Source organism: Anomaloglossus baeobatrachus, chromosome 1, assembly GCF_048569485.1.
Source record: "Anomaloglossus baeobatrachus isolate aAnoBae1 chromosome 1, aAnoBae1.hap1, whole genome shotgun sequence".
In the NCBI taxonomy this organism is placed as follows: Eukaryota; Metazoa; Chordata; class Amphibia; order Anura; family Aromobatidae; genus Anomaloglossus; species Anomaloglossus baeobatrachus.
This window is the reverse complement of record NC_134353.1, coordinates 251774608-251797847: the sequence shown is the minus strand read 5'-3', so window position 1 is coordinate 251797847 and position 23240 is coordinate 251774608. Positions and strand designations below refer to the sequence as shown.

Genomic DNA, 23240 nt, shown 5'->3' with positions numbered 1-23240 from the left:
ATATTCATAGCTTTAACAAGGGAGTAACACTTACAGTATCCTCTGGGGGAATGTCTTTAGGTTGCTCTTTATTTTTAATCTGTGAGACTCTAATATAGTCAATAAAAATTAGCAATAAATAAAAAGGCCCATATTTCTGGAACCATATGGCACATTTAACAATGAAAACAGCAACTAGAATATACAGGGGGAGCAACAGGTATAAAATAAAAGCAAAAACTGTCCAGATTTGACCTTATGACAGGTCTCCTTAAATATGCGTCCCTATATATGGGCAGCATTCTACAACTACAGGTCTGTAATAATGATACATTTTGCGTCAGGTGGCATAGGAGTGCTAAGACAATAGTTATGTCTCTGTTGTATTCATGAGGGCAGTGCCCATCTTGTTTGCCAAGATTATGTTTCAGGAGCTAAACACCCACCTATCCGCTGATCATTATGGTGGCTACCATATTCAAATGGCAAACTGTGATGAGAGACATTTAAAGTGTTAAATTATTACCAAATATAACCTTCTCCAATACTAGGACAGGTGTAGATGTACCAGAAAATGGCTACATATGAGATATAAATGTGATAAATACGCTGACAAGCAAAAGGGTAACAATGTTTTGAACCCTTAACTTTTAAGTTCCACATTTTACCATCCACTACAATTTTGAACGTGAGACTTTCATCATTTGATAGACAATCATCTTGGCTATCTCATGTATGAATTTGACTTGCAACTATTTATCATATGATCACTTATGCAGATTCTTGTCATGTCACTGCATTGTCTCTGTTTTGATTCTGGTGGTGGAAAAATCTTTTTCTTCCTATATACTACAAATTACAACCTGTTCTCACATTCCCTAATAGCTCTGTGTTATTAGCTTGATTCCCAAGTGAAAGATTACTGATTTGAATCAAGGATCAGACATGAAGAAGATTCCCAAGATAAGAGAAACAGCATCATCCAGTTCATCCATAGCGTCTCTCAGCCAAGAAAATTGCCAAACTGCATCATGTGAGTGCCATGACAGTTGGAAGAATATGGAATAAAGTCCTTACATCCATCCATCCAAAAGCAAAGAGTTTGACGTCTAGGCAAAATATTGGAGTCAATAAGTCAGCTCATCATAAGGTCTATCAGTTCTGGCATAACAAACATGGCAGTGGAGGTGGCTCGTATGCTTCATAATAGACAGATAACAGACCTTCATGCAAGCACTGTGCAATGCACATTACACAAGCCTGTAATAGTGGCCACCCCAAAAAAGTGAAGAAGCCTCAACTTCAATATTGTCATAAGAAGCGTCAGCTTGAGTTTGCAAAAAACTACGAAAAAGTGAATAGTAGAATATTGGAACTGGGTGGTTTGGAGTGATGAGACAAAAGCAAATAGACTAGGCTCTGATGGGTGTAAACAGGTGTGTTAGAAACAAGGTGAAAAAGGGTCTAATGGATCGAGAATTTGAAGGAACCGTGGAGGAAGCCTGATGACATGGGGTTGTTTCACAGCCATAACAACTGGATAACTGTACAGGATCGATGGTGGTCTCAATGCTGAGCTGTATGTATCTAACAAGATGAGTTACTTCATATACTTGAGAACTATGGGTATGGAAAGGACGAGATAATGAACATAGTCTCAAATTTTTAAACTGTGGTGGATGGTGAGATATAGAGCCTGAAAGTCAACAGATCAAAACATTGTTACCCTTTTTCTCATCAGTGTAAACCCTTTTTCATACACCCATTAAACCAATTAAACCTATTTTCACACACTTATTTATGAAGTAAATATGCTTAATTCACATACTTTATATTATCAAATATTTGAGTTAATAAGTTTGGTTCTTTGTTCAAGATCCTCATCTCTTGGCCAAAAGAACAGTGGCTACCAACTTTGGAAGATCCATCCTTTTCGACATTACACTAGCAAGCTAGTTGAATGGGTACTGTAAACTGCTTACAATATTTTCCAGATTGTAAAACGCACTTTTTTTCCCCAAAACCAGTGGTAGAATAGGGATGTGTCTTAGAAAACGGATATGGCTTACCGGGGCGGTAGTGGTGGACCGGGGTCATAGGAGGCAGGGTCACAGGATGGGCTTGGGGGTGTTGCGGAGGGCGCCATTAATCTTCGGGCAGGCTGTGAGGGTGTTCTGGCGAGCGCCATTGATCTACTGTGGGGTCTCACTGCAGTGGAGCGCCTCAAGAGGGTCACAAGATGGGATGTCTTGGTGGTGGGTGCATTGAGCTGACTGCGGGCTCTATTGAATTGACTGCGGTTAACGCACTGGACTTCAAGAAAATGGCCGTGGAGGCTGCGCATGCGCAGATTGACACAATGGACTTCAAGAAAATGGCCGCGAAGTCCTATCTGCGCATGTGCCTCCTCCGCGACATTTTCTTTCTCCATCAGTCAACTGTGGGCTAGTCCACAGAGCCCGCAGTCAGATCAATGGCACCCGCTACCGAGACACCCCGTCCTGTGATTTTCCGTCCTGGGACCCTCCTGAGTCGTTCCACTGCAGTGTCACCCCCACAGACCACTGACTGATCAATGGCACCTGCCGTCGCAACACCCCAACAGATCAATGGCACCCGCTAATGCCGCGACACCCCCGAACCCGCATTATCGCCAACTCTCCTGGGCTGCAACCCCCCCTCTGAGCCCACAACATTGACTTGCCTCCTGTCACCTTCTTGAGCCGTCGCTCCACCCTGGTTGGTGAGCATTAGGATTAAAACTCACTAGGATTATAAGATGGACCCTCATTTTAACATAAAAATATATTTTTTCTTATTTTCCTCCTCTAAATTTGGGGTGCATCTTATAATTTGATGCGTCTTATAAAATGAAAAATACGGTAATTTCCCTTGTGGTGATGTTGTGGTAAGCTGAACATTTACGGTCAGTCTTCCCCATAGATTAAATTTGTTGCTTTTAGTCACCAAAGGGTGACACACAGTGAGGTTATTATTAAAGGTTATTTGTAATGAGAAGGTAGTGTGAACAGCAGGAGACCCCAGTGTGATACCATTTGTAATAAGATGGATGGAGAGTCAGCAGTAATGCTGCAGGGAAAGGTTAGTATTACACTGCACCCATTAAAGTCATAGGGCCCCGATATAACGTCCTCCACAAGTCTTCAGTGTAAGCACAGTCCTTTCCAGCGATTCCCTAATCTGCTTCTGCTAAGTTGTATAGATAGGGGTTGTCAAAATGCAACTCTTTAAGACAACGTATAACTTCATGTGCACATTTCTATAAGATTGCTACAAGTTACGAAATTCTCTCGGAAATTAAATGTTCAACTTGATGCATATATGAATAGTAATAATATGAGATGCTGCCTGCAGGCTATTGGATTGCATAGACTTGTGAATTAATTATTGGAAAAGTGAGGTTATATTCAGGTTTGAGAGGATAGTTATAGCCAGCATTAGCCCTTCTGAAGGAGATCTTTCAGATTCTTGAGGTCGTTACGTTACCTGCAAAAATTCTAATTGAGAACAATAAAATATAAAAATGTCATGGTGCACAGACAGCAACATCTAATATCCTAGGCTTAGAAAGAGAAACACAATAAATAAAACAAATTCACACATTAGCATTAAAAAATACTAAAATTTACTTTATAGTGTTTGTCCTGTAAGCAGAGTTTAACCCCTTCACCCCCGGGCAATTTTCTGTTTCTCATTTTAGTTTTTTCCTCCCCTTCTTCCGAGAGCCATAACTTTTTTATTTTCCCACTAATATTGCCATATAATGGCTTATTGTTTGTGAGACGAGTTGTACTTTTAAATTAAGTAATTAGTTTTACCATATAGCGTACTGGAAAACGTGAAAAAAATTCCAAATGTAGTAAAATTGCAAAGATTGTTTTTGAAGTCTTTTATTCAGTGTTCACTATATGGTAAAACTGATGTGTTCATATGATGCCTCATGTTCTTACGAATTCGTAGATACCAAACATCAATACTTTTACAGAATCTCAGAGGTAAAAAAAATTCAAAAGTTTGTAAAAAATGTAGGGATTTTGGCTCTATTTTGCAAGACCCATAGCGTTCTCATTTTTCAGGATCTGAGGCTCAGTGATAGCTTATTTTTTGTGTCTTCAGCTGGCACTTGTATTGATGACATTTTTGTTCGGATGCTATGTATTGATCGTCTCTTATTGCATTTTTAAAGATTTAATTTTTTTCCTCACCACGCCATGTACCAATCAGATTAACTGATTTTATATTTTGATAGATTGGGCAATCTGAATGTGGTGATACCAAATATGTGTATATTTTTTATTTCTTTAACTGTTTTATTTTCAATAGGGCGAATGGGAGGTGATTTGAACTTTTAGGGTTTTTTTTATTTAAGTTTTTTATATTTTTTAAAACTTTTTTTATTTATATTACTAGTCCCCTAGGGGAATTTATCACTACAGTGTCCGATTGCCTGTGCATGTTTCCTCATTAGACCAGCATGATCAGGAGAAATGCTGCTTTTCTGTGAGTCCTGGCACTTTGTCGGCTCTCACATGACGTAAGTCATGGTAGCGTCAGGGGTCATTAGCTGACCCCGCGCTACCATGGCAACAATAAGGCACCCCGTGATCACATCACGGGGCCAATGATGGCAGCAGGGAACAGTGTGATCCCTGCTGTGGCCATTTAAATCACACTGTCAGTATTTGACAGCGCGATCTAAAGGGTTAAAAGGCATGGGTGGATCTCCGATTCTCCTGCGCCAGTTAGCCACATATCTCTGTTGATCAGATAACCTCATGGAGGTAACCAAGGACATACAGTTACATCCTTGGTAGTAAAGGGGTTAAGACTCTAGTCCAACAGGAATATCTGTACTCTGTGGCCGGCTGACCAGAACCCAAAAAGCCTCCTCCTATCTGCCGACACTTCTGATTAGTAACCATGGCATGACATCATGCATCACACTGCTAAGATGATGTTGTGCCAGCCCTACTAATTAGAAGAGGCACCAGGGATGTTGGCAGATAGTAGGAGGTTCGCAAGGCTGTGCTATGGCAGCCAAGTACCACCAACATGGTTGTGGATCAGGATTTCGCAAATCTGTTAGCTCAACTCTGCCTGTTAGTAAAGGTTGCAGTGAAAGTGACTAAAATAAAAAATGCCAACCTTTGTAAAGAGGAAAATTAAAATCATCAATTACTATTAGCATTTGTTGTTACTTTTTAAATCTAAACTCTGGAACATAAAAACACATTATTGGTTCTTTTAATCCAATTACATAAAACATTTGTGGTTTGGAAAAATGAATCAGAGAATATGATCAGGCTAGGAAATTATATTAATGGAAAGTAGAAATGCTATATATTAAGTAATAAGGTATAATGAATATATATAGATGGTAAGAAAATTGACCTGGAAAAAAGTAGAACCCATTCAAGAAAATAAAACAACTGAAAACTTTCCCCTCCGATTGCTGATGTTTTACAACATAAATGCTGTTTCTCTACAATGAGGGTAGTGAGATGTTTGGTTGGCCATTTCCATCTCAGCGCTGCAATTGCGGGTGGTCATTGGAGCCAGAGGCCTAATGATGGACCTTATTGCCACCACGTTTGTACTCCTATAATTTACTACATACTTCAAAACTAAAGTATTGTAGGTTAAAGTCCTGTTGGGGAACTATAAAAAGCAAAATAAGGTTAATAAAAATTAAGAAAAACATTAAATAACCTACAAGGTTAAATCACCTCACTTTTCCCAATCAGAAAAACAAGAAATTACAATGTTTTCCAGTAAATAACAGCTAAGTGAATAGTGTCATTCAAAACTACAGTTTGTCCAACAAAAATCCCTAAACATTCAATGCAAAAATAAAAAAGTTACGTCTCTTGAACAAGGTGGAAAAGGAAAGCGCAAAAATAAAAGTGCAGAAAGACGGGAAGACGTCACCTACTGTATAGAAGAGAGTCCAATAATAAATATAGTTTTCTTTTAAAAAACATTAAAAAAAATGACTGAGTAATCATACAAATACAAACTATATACAATGAAAATAACCTATTATTATCTCTCCATATAAATGATAATGGATTCCAGGCATATGAAATGATGGCCATGCCCTGAATATCTGTATGGATCATGATAGCCACTTATTTTCTGCTTTATGCTGTATGAGGGGCTGCTGATGTCTTTGGCTTTATGATTTTTTTAAATTTTTTTTTGCTTCTATGGTAATGAATCTTACATTACATTATGTTACATCACATCGCCTTATGTATCTAATATATGTTTTCAAAATTTTGTGCATGTTGCTGATGGCAACAGTCTTCTATGCATGTAGGAAATCAAAATGGTGGAGTCTAATGCAATATTCACAGCAACTGAGCAGAGGAGTGATAAAATTCTTGTTTCTGCAAGGAAAGTTCGAGAAGGATATTCATGGTGATATGTTACAGACATTGGAGGATCAATGCCCTTAATATTCCACAGTTAAAAACTGGGTTGCCAAATTTAAAACGGGCCACTTAAGCACCAATAAGGGACATCCTGGATGGCCAAAAGTAGTTGTTTTGGAGATCGTCAATGCTGTGCACAACCTCATACTGGAGAATCGATGAATTTCAGCTAAAGCAATAGCAGACATCATAGGGATTTCCCGTGAATGTGTTTGTGTCATTATCCATGAATATTTGGACATGAGGAATCTATCTGCAAAGTGGGTCCCCAAATGTTTGACAACAGATCAGAGAAGCATGCACGTGAAAACTTCCCAGTCCATTAGTCAGCGTTTCCAGACTGATAAGAACTTCCTGCATTGACTGTTCACTATGGAATAGACCTGGATTTATTTATATGACCCTGAAAACAAGGAGCAGTCAAAACAGAGGAGGCACAGTGGTTCTCCTCGTCCAAAGAAGTTCAGGGTGGAAAAATCAGCCACTAAGGTGATGGAATCTGTGTTCTGGGATAACGAGGGCATGCTGCTAGCGGACTACCTCCAAAAGGGTTCCACCATCAATGCAAGGTATTACATTAAACTTTTGGACCAATTGAAGGCAGATCTAAAGGCCAAAAGGTGCGTCAAGCTGTCCAAAGGAATCTTGTTCCTGCAAGACAACGCCTCCACTCACACTGCACAAGTGATTACGGCAAAACTGGAAGAGCTAGGCTTCCAGCTGGTTGACCACCCACCTTATTCACTAGATGTGTCTCCATCCAACTATTCCAAACCTGAAAAAACACATCAAGGGTACCAAATTTCACACCATTTCTGATGCCATGGCTGCTACAGATGGCTGGTTTGAGGCATAGCCGAAATCCTTCTTCTTGCTAGGCTTACAGAACTTGGAATTCCGATGTAATAAGTGTGTTGACATCAGTGTAGAGTACGTGGAATAAATGTAACGTTTCATCATTCTATCTCGTTTCTTTCTGGGTAAAGCCAAAGATTGATCAGCAGCTCCTTGTATAATGAAGACTGATAAATGGCAATGTAGTACAGTGCTGCTGATTTATTTTCAAATGTATGTAATAGGCTATGTTCACACATTGCTTTTTTGCTATTTTTTAACATTGAGTACAAAGTGAGCGAATGGAGACTGTTTATTGATTCATCCAAAAAAAGTCTGAAAGCTGTGCTACTGCACAATGACAGCAAGTATGCTTCAGCGCCTGTAGGGCATTCTGCGCACTTGTAGGAAAGCTATGAGAATTTAGACTTTATTCTAAAGAAACCTAACTTAGAGGATCAAGAATAGTCAATATGTGGTGATCTCAATGTTCTCTCTTTGCTACTTGGGCAGTAAGGAGGATACATGAAGTACCCATGCTTTTTGTGTGAATGGGACAGCTGCAATACGACTCATCACTGGAGCCAAGAAAGTTGTCCAACGAGATCATCTTTGCAACCCGGATTCGGAAACATAGTTGCGGAAAGTTTAGTTCATCCCACTAAAGTTCTCCTGACACCACTCCACATTAACCTAAAGAAGCAGTTTGTGAAAGCTCGACAGAAAAAAGGAGAGACTTTTAAAGAGAAACTGTCAGCAGGTTTTGCTATGTATTATGAAGACAGTATACTACAAGAGTTAAAACAGAGAATTCAAGGATGCCCGTCCCTTCTGTTGTTTTCCTGAAATGTTTGTTAAAGCAGCAAGACTTATCATTGCTCGGACTACATTGTCTCGTGCACATCAGTCCGGTGTGCCCCCTCCTCTGATTGATACTTCACTGTCATTGTTCAATGTCTATTGAGAGCCTGATGTGGGCTGGGTAGCTTTCTCAGCTCTGCTAGATGAAGTCTAAAAATTCTGATTTTGTCACCCAGTAATCTAAGTGATACATCATTGGATTTAGGATTTCTTTGCGTATATCATGCTTCTCTTAGATGAGGTACCAAAAACCTGCTGACAGATCCCCATTAGGTACTTTTAACTTTTTTCTTGATGATAATCTGGAGATTTTTCACACACTCCTCTGAACACGGCCTAACTGTAAAATAAAAGTATAGCATAAGTGATAATTAAAATTAAAAAGGCTAATATACTACCATAACCCTCCCTTACATGCCTTGGGTTTGATTAATAATACTTTGCTGTTCATGTATCATGCCATTTGTTTTTTCATATTGTCAAGTCCCAATTATATTTGACAATTTCTTTCTTAGGATGCCTACAATGAGAATGTCTGACTTTGTGACAGCCAGATCACAAATTACTGTTATTAAACTGTTACTCTAATTTGAAAATATATTCTAGATGTTAAATGATATAGTATATAATAGTTCATAGGCCATAATTTCTGTCAGCACAAGAGAAATGAGGCAAAATATAATGTCATATACAATATGTTATGCAAGCTGCTATAATTTATGTTTTGATAGATGGAGCCATATGCTCGAGCACAGTTTTAGTTTTACATTCAGGACATTTTAATTAATGGACCTATTAGTGCTTTAATGAAAACAAATCTTCATTTTTCACATACATCACTGCATAATTTCTCCAAAACACGTCTGACACTGATCCTGCTGTGTTTCAGAAATACATGTATAATATTTATGTGAAAAAAAATTTTTCTAGCTAAATAAATCAACATAGAGTTATATGGTTATTAATTTTCCTCTTGTGTTAAAAAGAACTCTCAGGTCCCCAAACTACCACAATGTAATTATTTATCCCTCTATACAGTGTGTCCACCCATATCCTGTCCACCGCCATTAACTTGAGAATGGCGGCAGCTATAGGCATAGAAGTGGTGTCTAGGTATAGTAAAGTAGCCATGCACTATGCAATGAAACCACCTATTGCGCCACCTTCTGGAAAACAACGGCGTTAACATTTTTATCTTGAAAACAGAACGAGATAGAGAAAAAAAGTGAATTAAAAACTTGTAGGGCATCATCAATTCAATACGAATCGACACCTTGCATGCAGAAATGCTATGATATGAAATCCATGACCCCCCCCAAAACATTGAATGCTGGTCACTCATATGGCGCTCATTTAACTTTGATGCTCAAAGTGGCCACTGTCAGCTGCAATGCACATCTGGACTCTGGACAGCATACTGTATCTTGCTGCACGTTGTGCAATATGGCAGGTGACACGTTTGCACAAGCATCTGTGATACGTCGTCGTAGGTCCTGCAATGTTGGTGGAGGGGTCACATACACCTTCTGTTTGATGTGACCTCACAGAAAGAAGTCCAATGGGGTCAGGTCAGGTGAGCATGGAGGCCACTCCACGCAGCCACCATATCCTATGACTTGTAGGAAGGTCTCCATGAGGTATCGCTTCATGTCCGCAGCCTTGTGAGTTTTACACATTCTAATCATAGCATTTCTGAATGCAAGGTGTCGATTCGTATTTAAATGATGATGCCCTACAATTGTTTTATTTATTTTTTTTCACTATCTCGTTCCGTTTTTGAGATAAAAATGCTAACTCCATTGTTTTCCACCAGGTGGCGCTATAGGTGGTTTCATTGCGTAGCGCATGGCTACTTTACTATACCTAGACACCACTTCTATGCCTATAGCTGCCGCCGTTCTCAAGTTAATGGCAGTGGACAGGATATGGGTGGACACACTGTATACTTCGTAACAAGTCCCTTTTTGAGACCTATTGATTTCTTCATATGCCTTAAATCAGTTTATATATGTTAATTTTGTGGGTGACTAGTTGTGTGGGTCGCTGCTTTGCCCAAACTAATCATCCTATTAATTACGTTATCATTATGAGTGACATGATCTCCAAAAGTGGTGTCACAACTGGCCCTTTGCAAATCTCAGTCTCCCTGGCATTGTACAGTAAAGTCCACTTTTAGACTTCATCAGCGTCTTCCCATACCCAGAGAAGCAGCAGAGACTTAGGAGAGAGCCACCTGCGAGATTTGCAAAGTGTCGGTGGTAACAGCTGGCTGAGTCTGCATCACTGATGCCTTCTTGGGCATGCACAGTGAGTCGATGAAGTCGGGTAGCGTACATCTGGCCTTGCATTGTTAGGGAGGGAGAGATTTGATTTACACTACCGGCAGTGACACAGCTCATGCAAATCATGGGAATAGTAGCATAATTACTGGGTTGATTAGTTCAGGGGAAAAGATGTCCCCACAACTAGACTCCCACTAATTAGTTTATTGCTAGCCCAGATATAAAATTGATTTTATGCCGATTCAAAAATCTATAAGTCACAATAAGGGGCTTTTTGTTAACTGCATGAAAGGATCAATAAATACATTGGAGGACTTGGTAAAGCTGGCAGGTTGGCTTTAAGTGTATTATTTGCAGCATTTTTAGCAATTGCTTAGTCTACATATGCCAAATTCCAATAGACACTAATGGCAGCCATTAAAATGCTCATAAAGGGAACCTGTCATTTGATTCATGCTGCCCAAAGCACAGGGAGCATGAATCAGATTCTAGCTGCACAATTGCAGTCACGTATTTATTTCTCTGAACGTGCTGGTGTTGTAAAGTTAACTGTCTTTAAAGATGTGTCAGTGAACCATAGCATAACGCATAATATGAGACTAGCTTGGTTCTTTCTACCACTGCTCTAGGTGATTGACAGGTCTCTTGCCATGGGAAGCTATGTGCAATCGATTCTAACAGCACCGGCATGATTCTGTTGAGGGCAAAGCCGGGCTAGTCTTGTCACCGGCTTTGGTTCCCGGCCAGACCTTTAAAATATCTTTTCGCAGCAGTGTCAGAGCATTTCAGAAAAATATATACCAGGCTGCAATTGTGCAGTAAGGATCTGACTGATACTTCCCGTGGTTTGGGCAGCATGAATCAGATGACAGGTTCCCGTTACATAGTACCTGTCTTATTAACTTAATCTGGAAGAAAAGCATGGCATTGGTGCCATTATCCACTTCCATAAAGTAAGACTGCTTTTGGTGCACATACTAGTCTAAGATATCCAGAAACTGTGCACACCCTCATAGTCTGTAACTTGTCATACTTTCTTATTCTTTGGGCAGTTGTTCTCCACTTTGGAAACCCAATAGTTGCAGAAACTTCCTTTTTCTTACATCCCAGCATGCAGTGCTCCTGTCATTGTTCATTAACTTTCCTGCCCTGAGCGGAAACTCTGACTTTCTGTTACATTTGAAGACAGTTTGATGACAGAGAAGCAGAGAGGCGGAATCCTGCCCCACTTCCTGTGATCCTTCCTGGCATCTCTGTTGCTAGAAATGGATTACACTTAAGAACAGGCAGTGGACAGTGATTTAGACAGTAAGGAGAAACCAAGTGGCTGGCCTTTTGGAGTAATTTTTTAGTAAGTAACTTTTAAATAAAGAAATGTGGACATTGTCTAACTAGCATATTATCTATGGAGATCAACAAGTTGTCTGAAAATGCAGGGACCTTTGGTCATTCCCCAGTTCTAAAATGACATGTCTTTCTACTTACTCTGTACTTTTGTATGTAAAAGAGTAGTTCTGATAGAATCTTAATTAAAAAAGAGACATTTGTATAGCTTAGAAATAAAAAAGGGAAGACAAATGTAAACAAAAATATATATATTTTTTTAAAAATAAAAGCCATTACCACGCAATGATGAATCAGCAGGCTTTCAATACATTGCAGTAACTGATTTATAATATTGTGTATAAGTTGTATACATACAAAAGATTTACCTTAAATTCTTTTTCAATATTCGCAAGTTTGGCTAATTCATTGCTCAACTCCAACGCTGTGTGAACCGGATCTTCACTGGAAAGAGAGAGATAGGCTGGGCTGGCCAGTCCCTTGTAGGCATTTATCCGGGATCTTGAGTGGCTGAATGAGTCATGCTTTTGCTTTTCCATGCAGTCATTGCACTTGCAGAAGTAATCGTGTGGCCGTTCTATCTTTGCTCCCTTTATCAATAACATATGCACAACCTCATATTTTTGGCAGTGTGCAGCAAGGATGATGGGTGTGATATCTGGGGAGAACCTGGTACCATCTTCATCATAGGAATAAAAATCATCATCCTGTAGCTCCTGCTCACATGGACTAAGGGTTAGTCTTTTGCTTGCTGCAAAAGCAGAATGATTTAAGATGGCTTCAACTATCCTAACATATCCTTTGCTAATTGCAAGAAGCAAGGCATCTCCAATTCGAGCCAAGTTCTCTTTCTTCAGCAACAGTTCGGTCACTTCTAAATGTTCATTCCCTACTGCCAACTGTAGGGCATTTTGTCCCATGTAATCCACACAGTTGACATTCAATGTTTTTGACTCCTCCAGCATCTTTCTAACAACAGGAATGTTTCCATACTCTGCAGCATCCAAGAAACGTTCCTCCTCTGCAGTTAGGTTTGGACCTCGATTATTAAACATAAATGCCGGGCCACGGACAGCCTGTCTCCTTCCCTTTTCTCTTATCATGGTTACTCTTCTCATGGATGGGCTCCCTTCACCTGCTCTGAAGAAGAAAGAAACACAAATTAACCAAACAGTCCATATGTACCGTAATAACCATTTACAAATCACCATAGTTTACCATACAACCATACACCTTATTACATAGCTGTCATCCCCTCCCGTTTAACATACATGTGTGCTCAGTTCTAAATAGGGTGATAGGAATATATTGTTGCTGCCAGATATTTCCTTATATCCATAGAGAACAAATGCTCATCATGTTTAAATCCAACATGCCCAATCCCTTTTTTCCCTGAAATCCGCGATAAGGGGCAAGTCAGGAAACTACCACATGCATTAGATGGCTAGCTGCTCCTGCTGGAATTGGATGGTTTGGGCAACCTTTGGCTGCTATATATAGCCACCTTTATTTGTGAACAGTTTTCCAGCAAGTCATCACAAAACAGACGTATCCATCACACGCCATCATTACCTATTATAATAGCACATTTCATTTTTCCACTCCATGTATTTAATTAGTGGCTTCAAGATAAATACAGATTTATGTATATAAATAAAAAAGGACCAATAACTCTATTGCAAATTGTGCTGCTTTTTTTAATGTGGTTACATTAATTATAAATGACACAAGAAAAAAAAATCATATTTAAATGCCTCAAGGAAAATCGATGCTTTGAGTAAAAAAGGATTTGTGTTAATTTGCATGAAATTTGCATGATGTTATACCATGCAACAACTTGCTTTTAAATCTGACTTTTTATTAATGTCAAATCCAAAGTAATGTCTCAAAAATTAATTATCAGAAGTGAATTATTATTTCATGTGCACATTCTTATGATATTTAACATTCCTAGCGATATTTCCAAGCAGACTCATAATACATAACAGTTACATGGATTGGAAAAGTACATAACCTTCATGATCAACTCCTCCCCAATCCAACTAAGAAAAGAAGAAAACTCTCCGCAGATCATGCGGTTGCCTTTTTATGCAGTTATTCATGTTTGCAGGGGATTTATTTACTTTTTCTCAGCATTGAATGATACATTTCATAATTTCTTGTTTTTCAGTTTGAAAATAAATCTATGAGTTATGGAGACGGCTTTGATCTGTCTGATATGACAAATAACCGAATGAAAAATAAACATTTTCTCACTGATATATGACCAAATAGAATGGCTTAAAAAATATTATTAAAAATCGAAAAGTAAAAGTAGTAGAAGCTTTTCATATGATATATTCAACAGCACACAAATGCAACACAAATTAATTAAATGGTTACCCAAGTATTATGAAGTACTTCATCTAAAACTCCTTGTTTTGATAAACAACATTCTTCATTTTTCATTCCTGTGCAAAAACAGATTTTTGGCAGTTCCAACTGTCGCGGGCAGGGAGGACGCCACTGCGCTGTGCTCGCTAATGCTCGGGTCCGGCGCTGCTGCATTGGCTGCTCGGTGGCTCGAGCGGTGGGCCGGATCCGGGGACTCGAGCGGCACTCCTCACCCGTGAGTGAAAGGGGTGGTTGGTTTGGGGAATTTAGTCCGTGACGCCACCCACGGGTCGTGGTGAAGATAGGCACCACCGCTGCTGATGACGGGGATCCCGCGATGGTAGGGAGCAGCTGGGATGTTGTTTTCCCCCTCCGTGGGTAGGGGTCAGTGGTCCCGGGGCCCGATGATGTGACGGGGAGGCAGGGCTGGCGAGGTGCAGGGTTGCAGGGACAGCGCGGCGCGGTGCCGGATGGCACGGGTGTACTCACTCAGCAAGAAAGGTACAAAGTCCTTGGTAAACCAAACGGCTGGATGGACGGGTCACACAGCTGGATGCAGTGCCTCTCCCCGGACAGGTGATGGCGGCTGTCTTTCCCTGCACCTTGATGTTCTCCTTCTGACTACTATGGATTCCCAACGGTAGTCCGCTCCCCGGTGTATGGGTACCGGAGGAGCCCGTTTGCCCGCAGGCGCTGGCCCTTGGGTCTCTAGCCTTAGGCGGTAGCTGTATACCCTCACGGTGTGGGCGGTTGCCTTCAATCGGGACTTTTGCAGTTATGAAACCCCTGGGGTTCCAGTCACATTTGGATCTGACTATTGGCGGTGGCTCCAAGCCTGGTCGGGGTCCGATGGCCCTGCCTGTGTATGCTGGCTTCACTTCGCTCCCCGGTCGGTACCGGCGGGCCGTCGCCCGACCCCGGTCCTACGGGTCTGCGTTGCTCCATCACTCCTGCAGACGGCCACCACCGTCTGCCAACCTTGCTGTCAGTGCCTGGGCCACAAACCCAGACACCCAAGTGTTCACTCCTCTCACTTCCACCTCCTGGACTAAACTGAAACTTTTCCCGCCTCCAGGCCTGTGAACTCCTTGGTGGGTGGAGCCAACCGCTTAGCTCCGCCCCACCTGGTGTGGACATCAGACACTGGAGGGAGGCAACAAGGGTTTTTGTTTGGCTGGTGTACCTGTCTGATGGGGGTGGGGGTGTTTGTGTGTTATCTGTGACAACCTGGCTAGGCCAGGGCGCCACACAACTCTTGAACAGGCCATATAAAGTGACCATAGGAAAAGCACGGAGATTGCAAATCGATACTTGCTACTTTCAAGGACTGTCCCTGAGCCTTGTTAATGGACGTTGTAAATACCAGTCGAACTGGAAACTAGAGGCATTTCAAATCAAAAGACAAATCAAATTAAATGAGTGGAATTGTTGGAATGAAAACATCCTCTCCTTTGGTACAGCCTGTCGAAATGGTTGCTTCAATTACATATGGAAAAGGGTCTTAATTAAGTGTCTTCTTCCATTATACAGCTTTGGTGGATCTAAATTTATCAACAACATAATAGATACTTTAGAATTTAGAATGAGGTTACGCTGAGGAAGTCCTTGTGGTCGAGTTGAGAAACTTTGTAGGAAAGAATAATTCTTGAGCAGGGTCTGTCACTGTATCCACCAACTTGTAAGTCCTGCACACACTTTGAAGGAGACTTAGGCGGGCTTTGCACGTTGCGACATCGCAAGCTGATGCTGCGATGTCGCACGCGATAGTCCCCGCCCCCTTCGCAGCAGCGATATCTTGTGATTCCTGGCGTAGCAAACATTAACGCTACGCCAGCTTCACATGCACTCACCCGTCCTGCGACGTCGCTGTGGCCGGCATCCCGCCTCCTTCCTAAGGGGGCGGGTCGTACAACGTCACAGCGACGTCACACGGGGGGCGGCCAATCAAAGCGGAGGGGCGGAGATGAGCAGGAGGTAAACATCCCGCCCACCTTCTTTCTTCTGTATAGCCGCCGGCGGCAGGTAAGGTGATGTTCCTTGCTCCTGCAGCTTCACATGCATCGATGTGTGCTGCCGCAGGAACGAGGAACAACATCGTACCTGTCGCGGCAGCGTAATTATGAAAAAGTCGGAGCTTACACCGATGATACGATAACGACGCTTTTGCGCTCGTTAATCGTATCATCTAGGATTTACACACTACGATGTCAAAAGTGACGCCGGATGTGCGTCACTTTCGATTTGACCCCACCGACATCGCACGTGCGATGTTGCAATGTGCAAAGCCGCCCTTAGAATTTGACGATTGATCTTGTTGATGCTATCATTTTATGGAGTTAGAATAGCCCTTTCACATAGCTAGACAGATTTTCTGAAGTTGCTTTGCATTTTTGAAAAAACCTTTCCTTTTAGCTCCTCAATGGATGTCAAAATGTAGCAAAAGTTGCTGGGAAACATGATCTGTCCAGTGGTTGAGTTTACTGGTGCACTGCTATCTCTAATAGTCAGCAGCTGGCTTCAGAACAGTCTAACATAAACATTGGCTGTTATGTGGACCTCATGTTTGTGTTCAGCAATATTTTCTTCACTTGTCTCCAAAGGGTACGATGCTTTTAGACAGTCATTGAGTTCATCTGCAGGGGTTGATCTTGGAATAGTGTTTGATGAAAGTCACCTGTCAAAACAACAACTACACCTCCCATGATAGAATTGTTTCCATGCAAGTTTTGCAGCAGTCTGTCCCCTGCTTCCAGAGCCCTCTTGTGTGACATGGTGCATTCATCCCAAATGATGGCACTGCACTTTTGAAGCAGTTTGGCCTGTCCCGATCTCTTGGCAATGTTACACACTGGGTTGTCACTGTGATACAGGTTAAGCAGTAGCTTGAATGTCAAATCTGCTGTCCCACCACCAGTTAAAAGTGTAGCTGCAATTGCAGAAAATGCCACTGCACGTGCAACATTTTGTTCTTACCGAAAGTTCGCCAGAAGCAAGTTGATTAAAAATGTCTTTCCTGTTCCACCGGGAGCATCCAGGAAGACAATCCCACTTTTGCTGGTTGCATTGAAACTTAAAATTTGATTGTAAAAATTGATCTCTTTGGTCTGGTGCTAACAATGGCTCGTTGTGACTGCAAGTGCTGAGAATTCATCAATGTTGTAGTTTGTTTCTATGAAAATCTCCCTGCACATTTGGGTAACTTCCTGACTTCTTGTTGGAGTAGGCAAGTCAAGCCGATGTAATGCTTTTCCGGACATTGCAATGCTCTGGTCTTCAAGTAGAATTAAGGCTTTGTTGAAAATGTTTTCAGTGAAGTTGAAAAGTTGTTGAGGATTTTCCTTTTTAACCTGCATGAAGATGTCCTCACTGAGATAACTTTTGTACTTTGTCCAAATGTTAACAGGATTTGAAATGTTACAGTTTGTTAGAAGAATAGCAAAGAGGTGTTTTAATCAATTTGGGGTTTGTGTGGCTGCTGCTTCATTAAGAGTCATGTCCCAGTGTCCATCATTTTATAGAAGTCCTTGTCTTTGGCAAGCTTCTCGAAATGTTTCAAAGACATAGCCTCCGACAGTCTTCAGGTCAGAAAATGATGGTGGACTCTTGACAACATGAAGTAAAATGCGCAGGTGAATCACTTTGCACTTGACAAATGAACAGCGTAGACGCGACTAAGAGTATCATTTGCTTTGACCCTCGGATGGCCTTCAACATCAAGTCCTTGTTTCCTCCAATCCAGTGGTTTTCTAGATGCGTTCCACGTGTAGTACTTTGATACATCACAGTAGAGAATTGTTTTTGCAAATGGATCTTGTTGACACAATTCAAAACATGCCAAGAGGGTGGTCTTAAGGCCGCGTTACACGCTGCGATATCGGTACCGATACCGCTAGCGTGGGTACCCGCCCCCATCTGTTGTGCGACACGGGCAAATCGCTGCCCGTGCCGCACAACATCACCTAGACCCGTCACACTACTTACCTGCCCGTCGACGTCGCTGTGACCGGCGAACTGCCTCCTTTCTAAGGGGGCAGTTCATTCAGCGTCACAGCGACGTCACAGCTGCGTCCCTGAACCGCCGCCCAATAGAAGCGGAGGGGCGGAGATGAGCGAGACGTAACATCCCGCCCACCTCCTTCCTTCCGCATAGCGGCCGGGAGGCAGGTAAGGAGAGGTTCCTCGTTCCTGCGGTGTCACACGGAGCAATGTGTGCTGCCGCAGAAACGAGGAACAACCTCGCTAATGCTGCAGTAACGATTTTTGAGAATGGACCCCCATGTCACCGATGAGCGATTTTGCACGTTTTTGCAACGATGCAAAATCGCTCATAGGAGTCACACGCAACGGCATCGCTAATGCGGCCGAATGTGCATCACCAATTCTGTGACCCCAACGAGTTCGCATTAGCGATGTCGTAGCGTGTAAAGCCCCCTTTAGGTGTTCTTACAAGCTGCTGGTGCAGGTTGCTGGGTCAAAGTAAATCCTTTGTCCATTTCCAAGTGAACACTCAGATATACAACTAGTGGGTAGCGCTTATGAATAGAGAACCCTAGTATTCTCCAAACAGCTTTATTGCTGCTGAAATATCTGCCCATCTAAAATGCCTGCACTTCATCAATAATCGGTCCATTTCTCTGGAGTTCAAAAACTGCTTGATCACTTCCTTTGTGGAAATATTTGCATATGTACTTGATTGGTTTTATGGAGTGACAAGATTCAATGTTGATGTGAGCCTGGGAAATTTTTAAGACCAGGGAGTTGTAAAGCACCACCCACTTGTTGTCAATTTCTATCTCTGGGATTGATGTTCCAACCCTAATTTTGAGCTTTACTGTGAAACCACCATCCACTGGTTTTCTTCTTCAGCAGACTGGATATCCACCTTGTCCTGTTTGTGTTTCTTGGATAAGGTTTTGTGGGTAATTCTTTGAATACAGAGAGCATTTTTGAAGTTCCCAAAGGGACCATGTGATGTCTTTGTGTTTGTATTGAAAAGCCAAGGGTCGTTCTCAGAGTCTGGCAATTCAGCACTGATGATATTGTCAATTTCGGTGGGCTGTATGTTTTGTTTCAGCTACATCACAATATAGGTGTGAAGCCCCACAGGTGTAGTGTCAGTGTCGGTGCATTACCTTCAGGGACTCCACGTTGCTGGATCTCCGTCACTGGTAGGAAATCTTCTTGTTTGATCGTGACGCCACTCTCAGTATTGCGGTCAGTGGGGACCGCCACTGCAGGTTAAGGGACGCCTGGGGCTGATGGTGGGTGCAGTCGGATGTAGTGGCCTCCTGAGAGTGAGGCAAGCCCCAGAGCCCTGTGTAGGTTTGTAGTACCACAAGTCGCAGAATAACCACACAGGCAGGAATGTCTTTCAAGGGCTTTACTCACATTTGATGGCAGGGTGAGTAGCCCGGGCGTAGCTGGGATGAACCAGGTGGGAACCAGGTATCCTTCAGGCTGACTTTATGAGGGTGACTACTGACTCGCCTTCCTTAGCCCTTGGTGGTTTGGGGTGACCCCGACTTTTAGTCCCTATGGGGGTCACCCAGGGAAGATGCTGAAGCCTCTCTCCCCTTCGTTTGCCGTTTGCTTGTTCCCCGGACCAGGCCACTCCAGCTGCTTGCCTCCTGCGACCTATGGGCCCTCACTGCGGTTACGTGGCTGCGGCTTTTGTGGTGTTGTGGTGTGGGCTTTAAGAGCCCCACACCGGCAGGTTTAGCAGAAGAAAGCTGGATCTATCTTCGCTTCGGGATCTGCCGCCCGGTTGGGCCTGGTTCTCTCTAGCAGTCTCCTTACTTCCCACTCCGTTGCACTCGCTAGCTGAAGCTGGCTTTCAGGCAGCACTCCTAGTTGACCGTTCTCCCCCGTCTGTAGCCACTGCGCGGACGCTGTCAGATTGCACAGCTCCAGGGATCTGCTCCTCACTTGAGCTCCCTGGACTCTACACTGAACTGGCTCACTGCTCCTCCTCTCCTGTTCTTGCCTACGCCACCTAGCAACCAGACTCTCCACCACACCCCTTGAGAGGAGATGGAGGCTCTACCCCCTCCACTATTCCAGTGAAGGTGAAGGCTTGCCCCCTCCTGGGATCCCCAGGGGTCCTCTCATGGGTACATGTGTGAGACCTGATCACTATGCGCCTGTGTTCCACACCCCTGTCAGCCTTCTGGATTACCTGTATTGTACTGTCCCCAGCATGGGTGCAGTACTCAGTGGTGCCTGACCAGGTCAGGGGCGCCACATTCCCCCTTAGTTATCACCAGCACGTCCTCGGGCTGCAAGACAACATTTTAAAATGCATAAAACATTAAAACATGTAAAACATTTAAAAGCACCAGGTATCAGACATCACCACCCTCCACCCACAAGTCCGTTAACCCACCCAAAACCCTCTCAGGAGGCAGGTCACCGGTCCTGTTGGTAACCAGGTCTGGGCCATCCGTTTCCCCAGACCTTTCCTCCAATCTTCCTCTCCCGTTGGCCGCGACTTCAGCCACTTCTGGCAGGATGTAGAGGCGGCTTTCATGGGCTGGTGGTTTCAGGGTATACCTGGCCTGGTGGATCCGCGCCTTCAGCCTCTTCTGGCAGGATGCAGAGGCGGCCTCCACAGTTGGTGCTGACTAGGTACCCTCTTTGTGGTGGTGAGCCAAGGCCCCATAAACAGGCGTGCTCTCTGGTCGCAGGTGAGCCAAGGCCCTTTTCTACGGACGGGCCCCCCTGGTTGCAGACGAGCCAAGCCCCTAAACAGGCTGACTCTGGTGGTGGTGGTGCCCTTTTGGTGTAACTATTTACACTGCGAGAGTTTGTGGCTATAGCAAGTTCATAGCCTTAAAGTTTATTTCTCACAATAGTTTTTGTGGGCACATGCTTAAACATAAACGTTGCAAAACAAACTTTTCAAAACTTCAACTGGTAACTTCTCTTCTTACTTTACTTTTACTCCTCTTTTTCACCAGGGCGTGGGCATGTAGGGCACCAGCACCTGTGACTTTCTTGCTCTCCGTCGTCGTCCGTGGTTGTTTCATCTGTAGGATCTTTGTCTATGGTTGTTTCATCTGTAGGATCTTTATCTTTCCGTTCTTGGTCTTCATCTGTTTCCTTTTCCGTATCTGTTTCTTTATCTCTGTCTTTTCTTTCTTGTCTTTCTTGTCTTTCTTGTCTTTCTTGTCTTTCTTGTCTTTCTTGTCTTTCTTGTAGCATGGGATGGCTGTAAGGTTTGCTGGGACATAACGCTACGTCCAGGGCATACAATCCCCTTTCGCCTTGATGCATGGTGAACTGAACTGAGTCTCCCATCTTTAGATTTCTGCCAGGGTGTCCTCTAGGCAGATGAGCGCTTACATCTCTCCTGTTAACAAATATCCCCTCCTTGATGCCAGGGGCTACAATGAATCCATAACCACTTCTCAGATTGAAATCTTCCACTACGCCATAACACAGGGGTCCTCTGGCCTGGGCTTTGGACCTTCTTAGGCACCTTTTCTCCTCCAGGTCTCTGACCGTGACTTCCCTCTGCTCTGGGGATTGTGGTGCTGGAGCAACCTGTGTTCTGCTGCGCCGTGTCTTGCGGGCTGGATTCATGCCTGTGGGCTCCCAGGGGAGGTCTTTGGGTTGATCTTCATCTGCTGACGGTGTCAAGTCTTCCTCATCCCAGCGAGAATAGGGCAGCATCTCTGGCTCTGGGTATGGGTCCACTGCTGGTGGCACTGGAGTCGGAGTCAGCCCCTCAGCTTCCTGGCCTCCCCTCCCCCTTAGTTCTTCGCTGCACCCTGGTTGTGGCAGCGTTGGGGATGAGTGTTCTTCAGCTGGCCCAGGCGGTGGACTCTCCGGCGCAGCTGCAGGGGTTGCCTGAATCTCCTTGGGGGTATACGGAGGAAGCAGGTACCGATCCACCATCTCTTGTGGGAACTGGGCCTCTAGGTCAGCCTTCAGCTTCCAGTATTCGGGGTCCTCTCCTATCAGGGTCTTCCTAGCAGGGACCTCTGTGGACTGGGGAGCGGTGTCTGCTCTGGCCTTGCAGGCCGGGGAAAATAGTGATGCAATCTCTTGGCGGGCCGCGCCCTGTATGGCGGCGGCCTGGTCTTGGCGGGCCGCGCCTGGCATGGCGGCGGCCTGGTCTTGGCGGGCCGCGCCCGGCATGGCGGCGGCCTGGTCTTGGCGGGCCGCGCCCGGCATGGCGGCGGCCTGGTCTTGGCGGGCCGCGCCCGGCATGGCGGCGGCCTGGATCAGTGTCGCTGTTGCAGGGGGCTCCGTGCAGGCTGGGCTGGACGTTGCTGCAGCGTTCGGAGCTTGGCGGGCCGCACCCGGCGGGGCTGCGGCCTGGTTCAGCATCTCACTTGCGGCGCGGACGAGCGTCGCTGCTGCGGTGGGGTCTTGACGGACTGGGCTCAGCAGGGTGGCAGCCTGGGTCAACGTCACACCTGCGGCACGGATCAGTATCGCAGTGGTAGTCGGACCTTTGCGGGCCAGGCGGGGCATGGCTGCGGCTGCCTGGATTTGGCGGGCCGCGTCTAGCGTGGCTGCGGCCTGGTTCGGTGGCGCCGCGCCGGGCGCCTCTTCTGGGACCGCAGGCGTGGCAGCAGGGGTCGGGGCACTTGCGCTGGCCGGGGCATCACTCGACTCACCCATCTGTGGCAGCATCGGGGTCTGCGTCGTCGCCGCTCGGTCTGACATACGTCGCGCGGCTCCCTCCTCGTAGGTCCGCACCGCCGCAGCCATCTCTAGGAGCTCCGTGCGTTCTTCCCTAAGCTGTCGCACAATCCCGGCCTCCAGCCGGTCGCAGAAAATGGCGAGCTCCCGGCACCACCAGGCAGCAGAGCCTGGCTCTGGGTATCCGCGTCTGGATTCCATTTCTGCTCTCCGCAGCAGCAGGTTTGTGGCTTCCCTTCTCTCCCGCCGTTTCTGGACGCTTCCACTCTCATAGCCGGCAAGGTCAGAACTCTGCAGAGGATCTCTGGGTAGCCACACCTCTTCGTGGGCGGTAACTTCTTCCAGCGCGGGCTGCTGTGGTTTTTCAGCGCGCTTTTCATGGTGGCAATATGGCGGCGCTTCCAATTTTTCAAGCGGACCGCCCAGGCACATGGTCACCTGTCTGAACAGGTCTAGTCCTTAT

The 23240-nt window shown here is 44.4% G+C and overlaps 1 protein-coding gene across 3 annotated transcripts in view; it reads right to left on the bottom strand.

Annotated features, from left to right (window-relative positions):
- The window catches only part of TRPC3 (transient receptor potential cation channel subfamily C member 3), a 403894-nt gene that overhangs the window by 283930 nt on the left and 96724 nt on the right, over window positions 1-23240 (bottom strand). For 2 of the 3 annotated variants that reach the window (XM_075349076.1, XM_075349087.1), the window contains exon 2: window positions 12124-12895. In XM_075349076.1, the coding sequence (XP_075205191.1) occupies window positions 12124-12895 (772 nt within the window). The remainder of the gene's footprint in view (window positions 1-12123; window positions 12896-23240) is intronic. The other variant, XM_075349096.1, reaches the window with a different exon arrangement.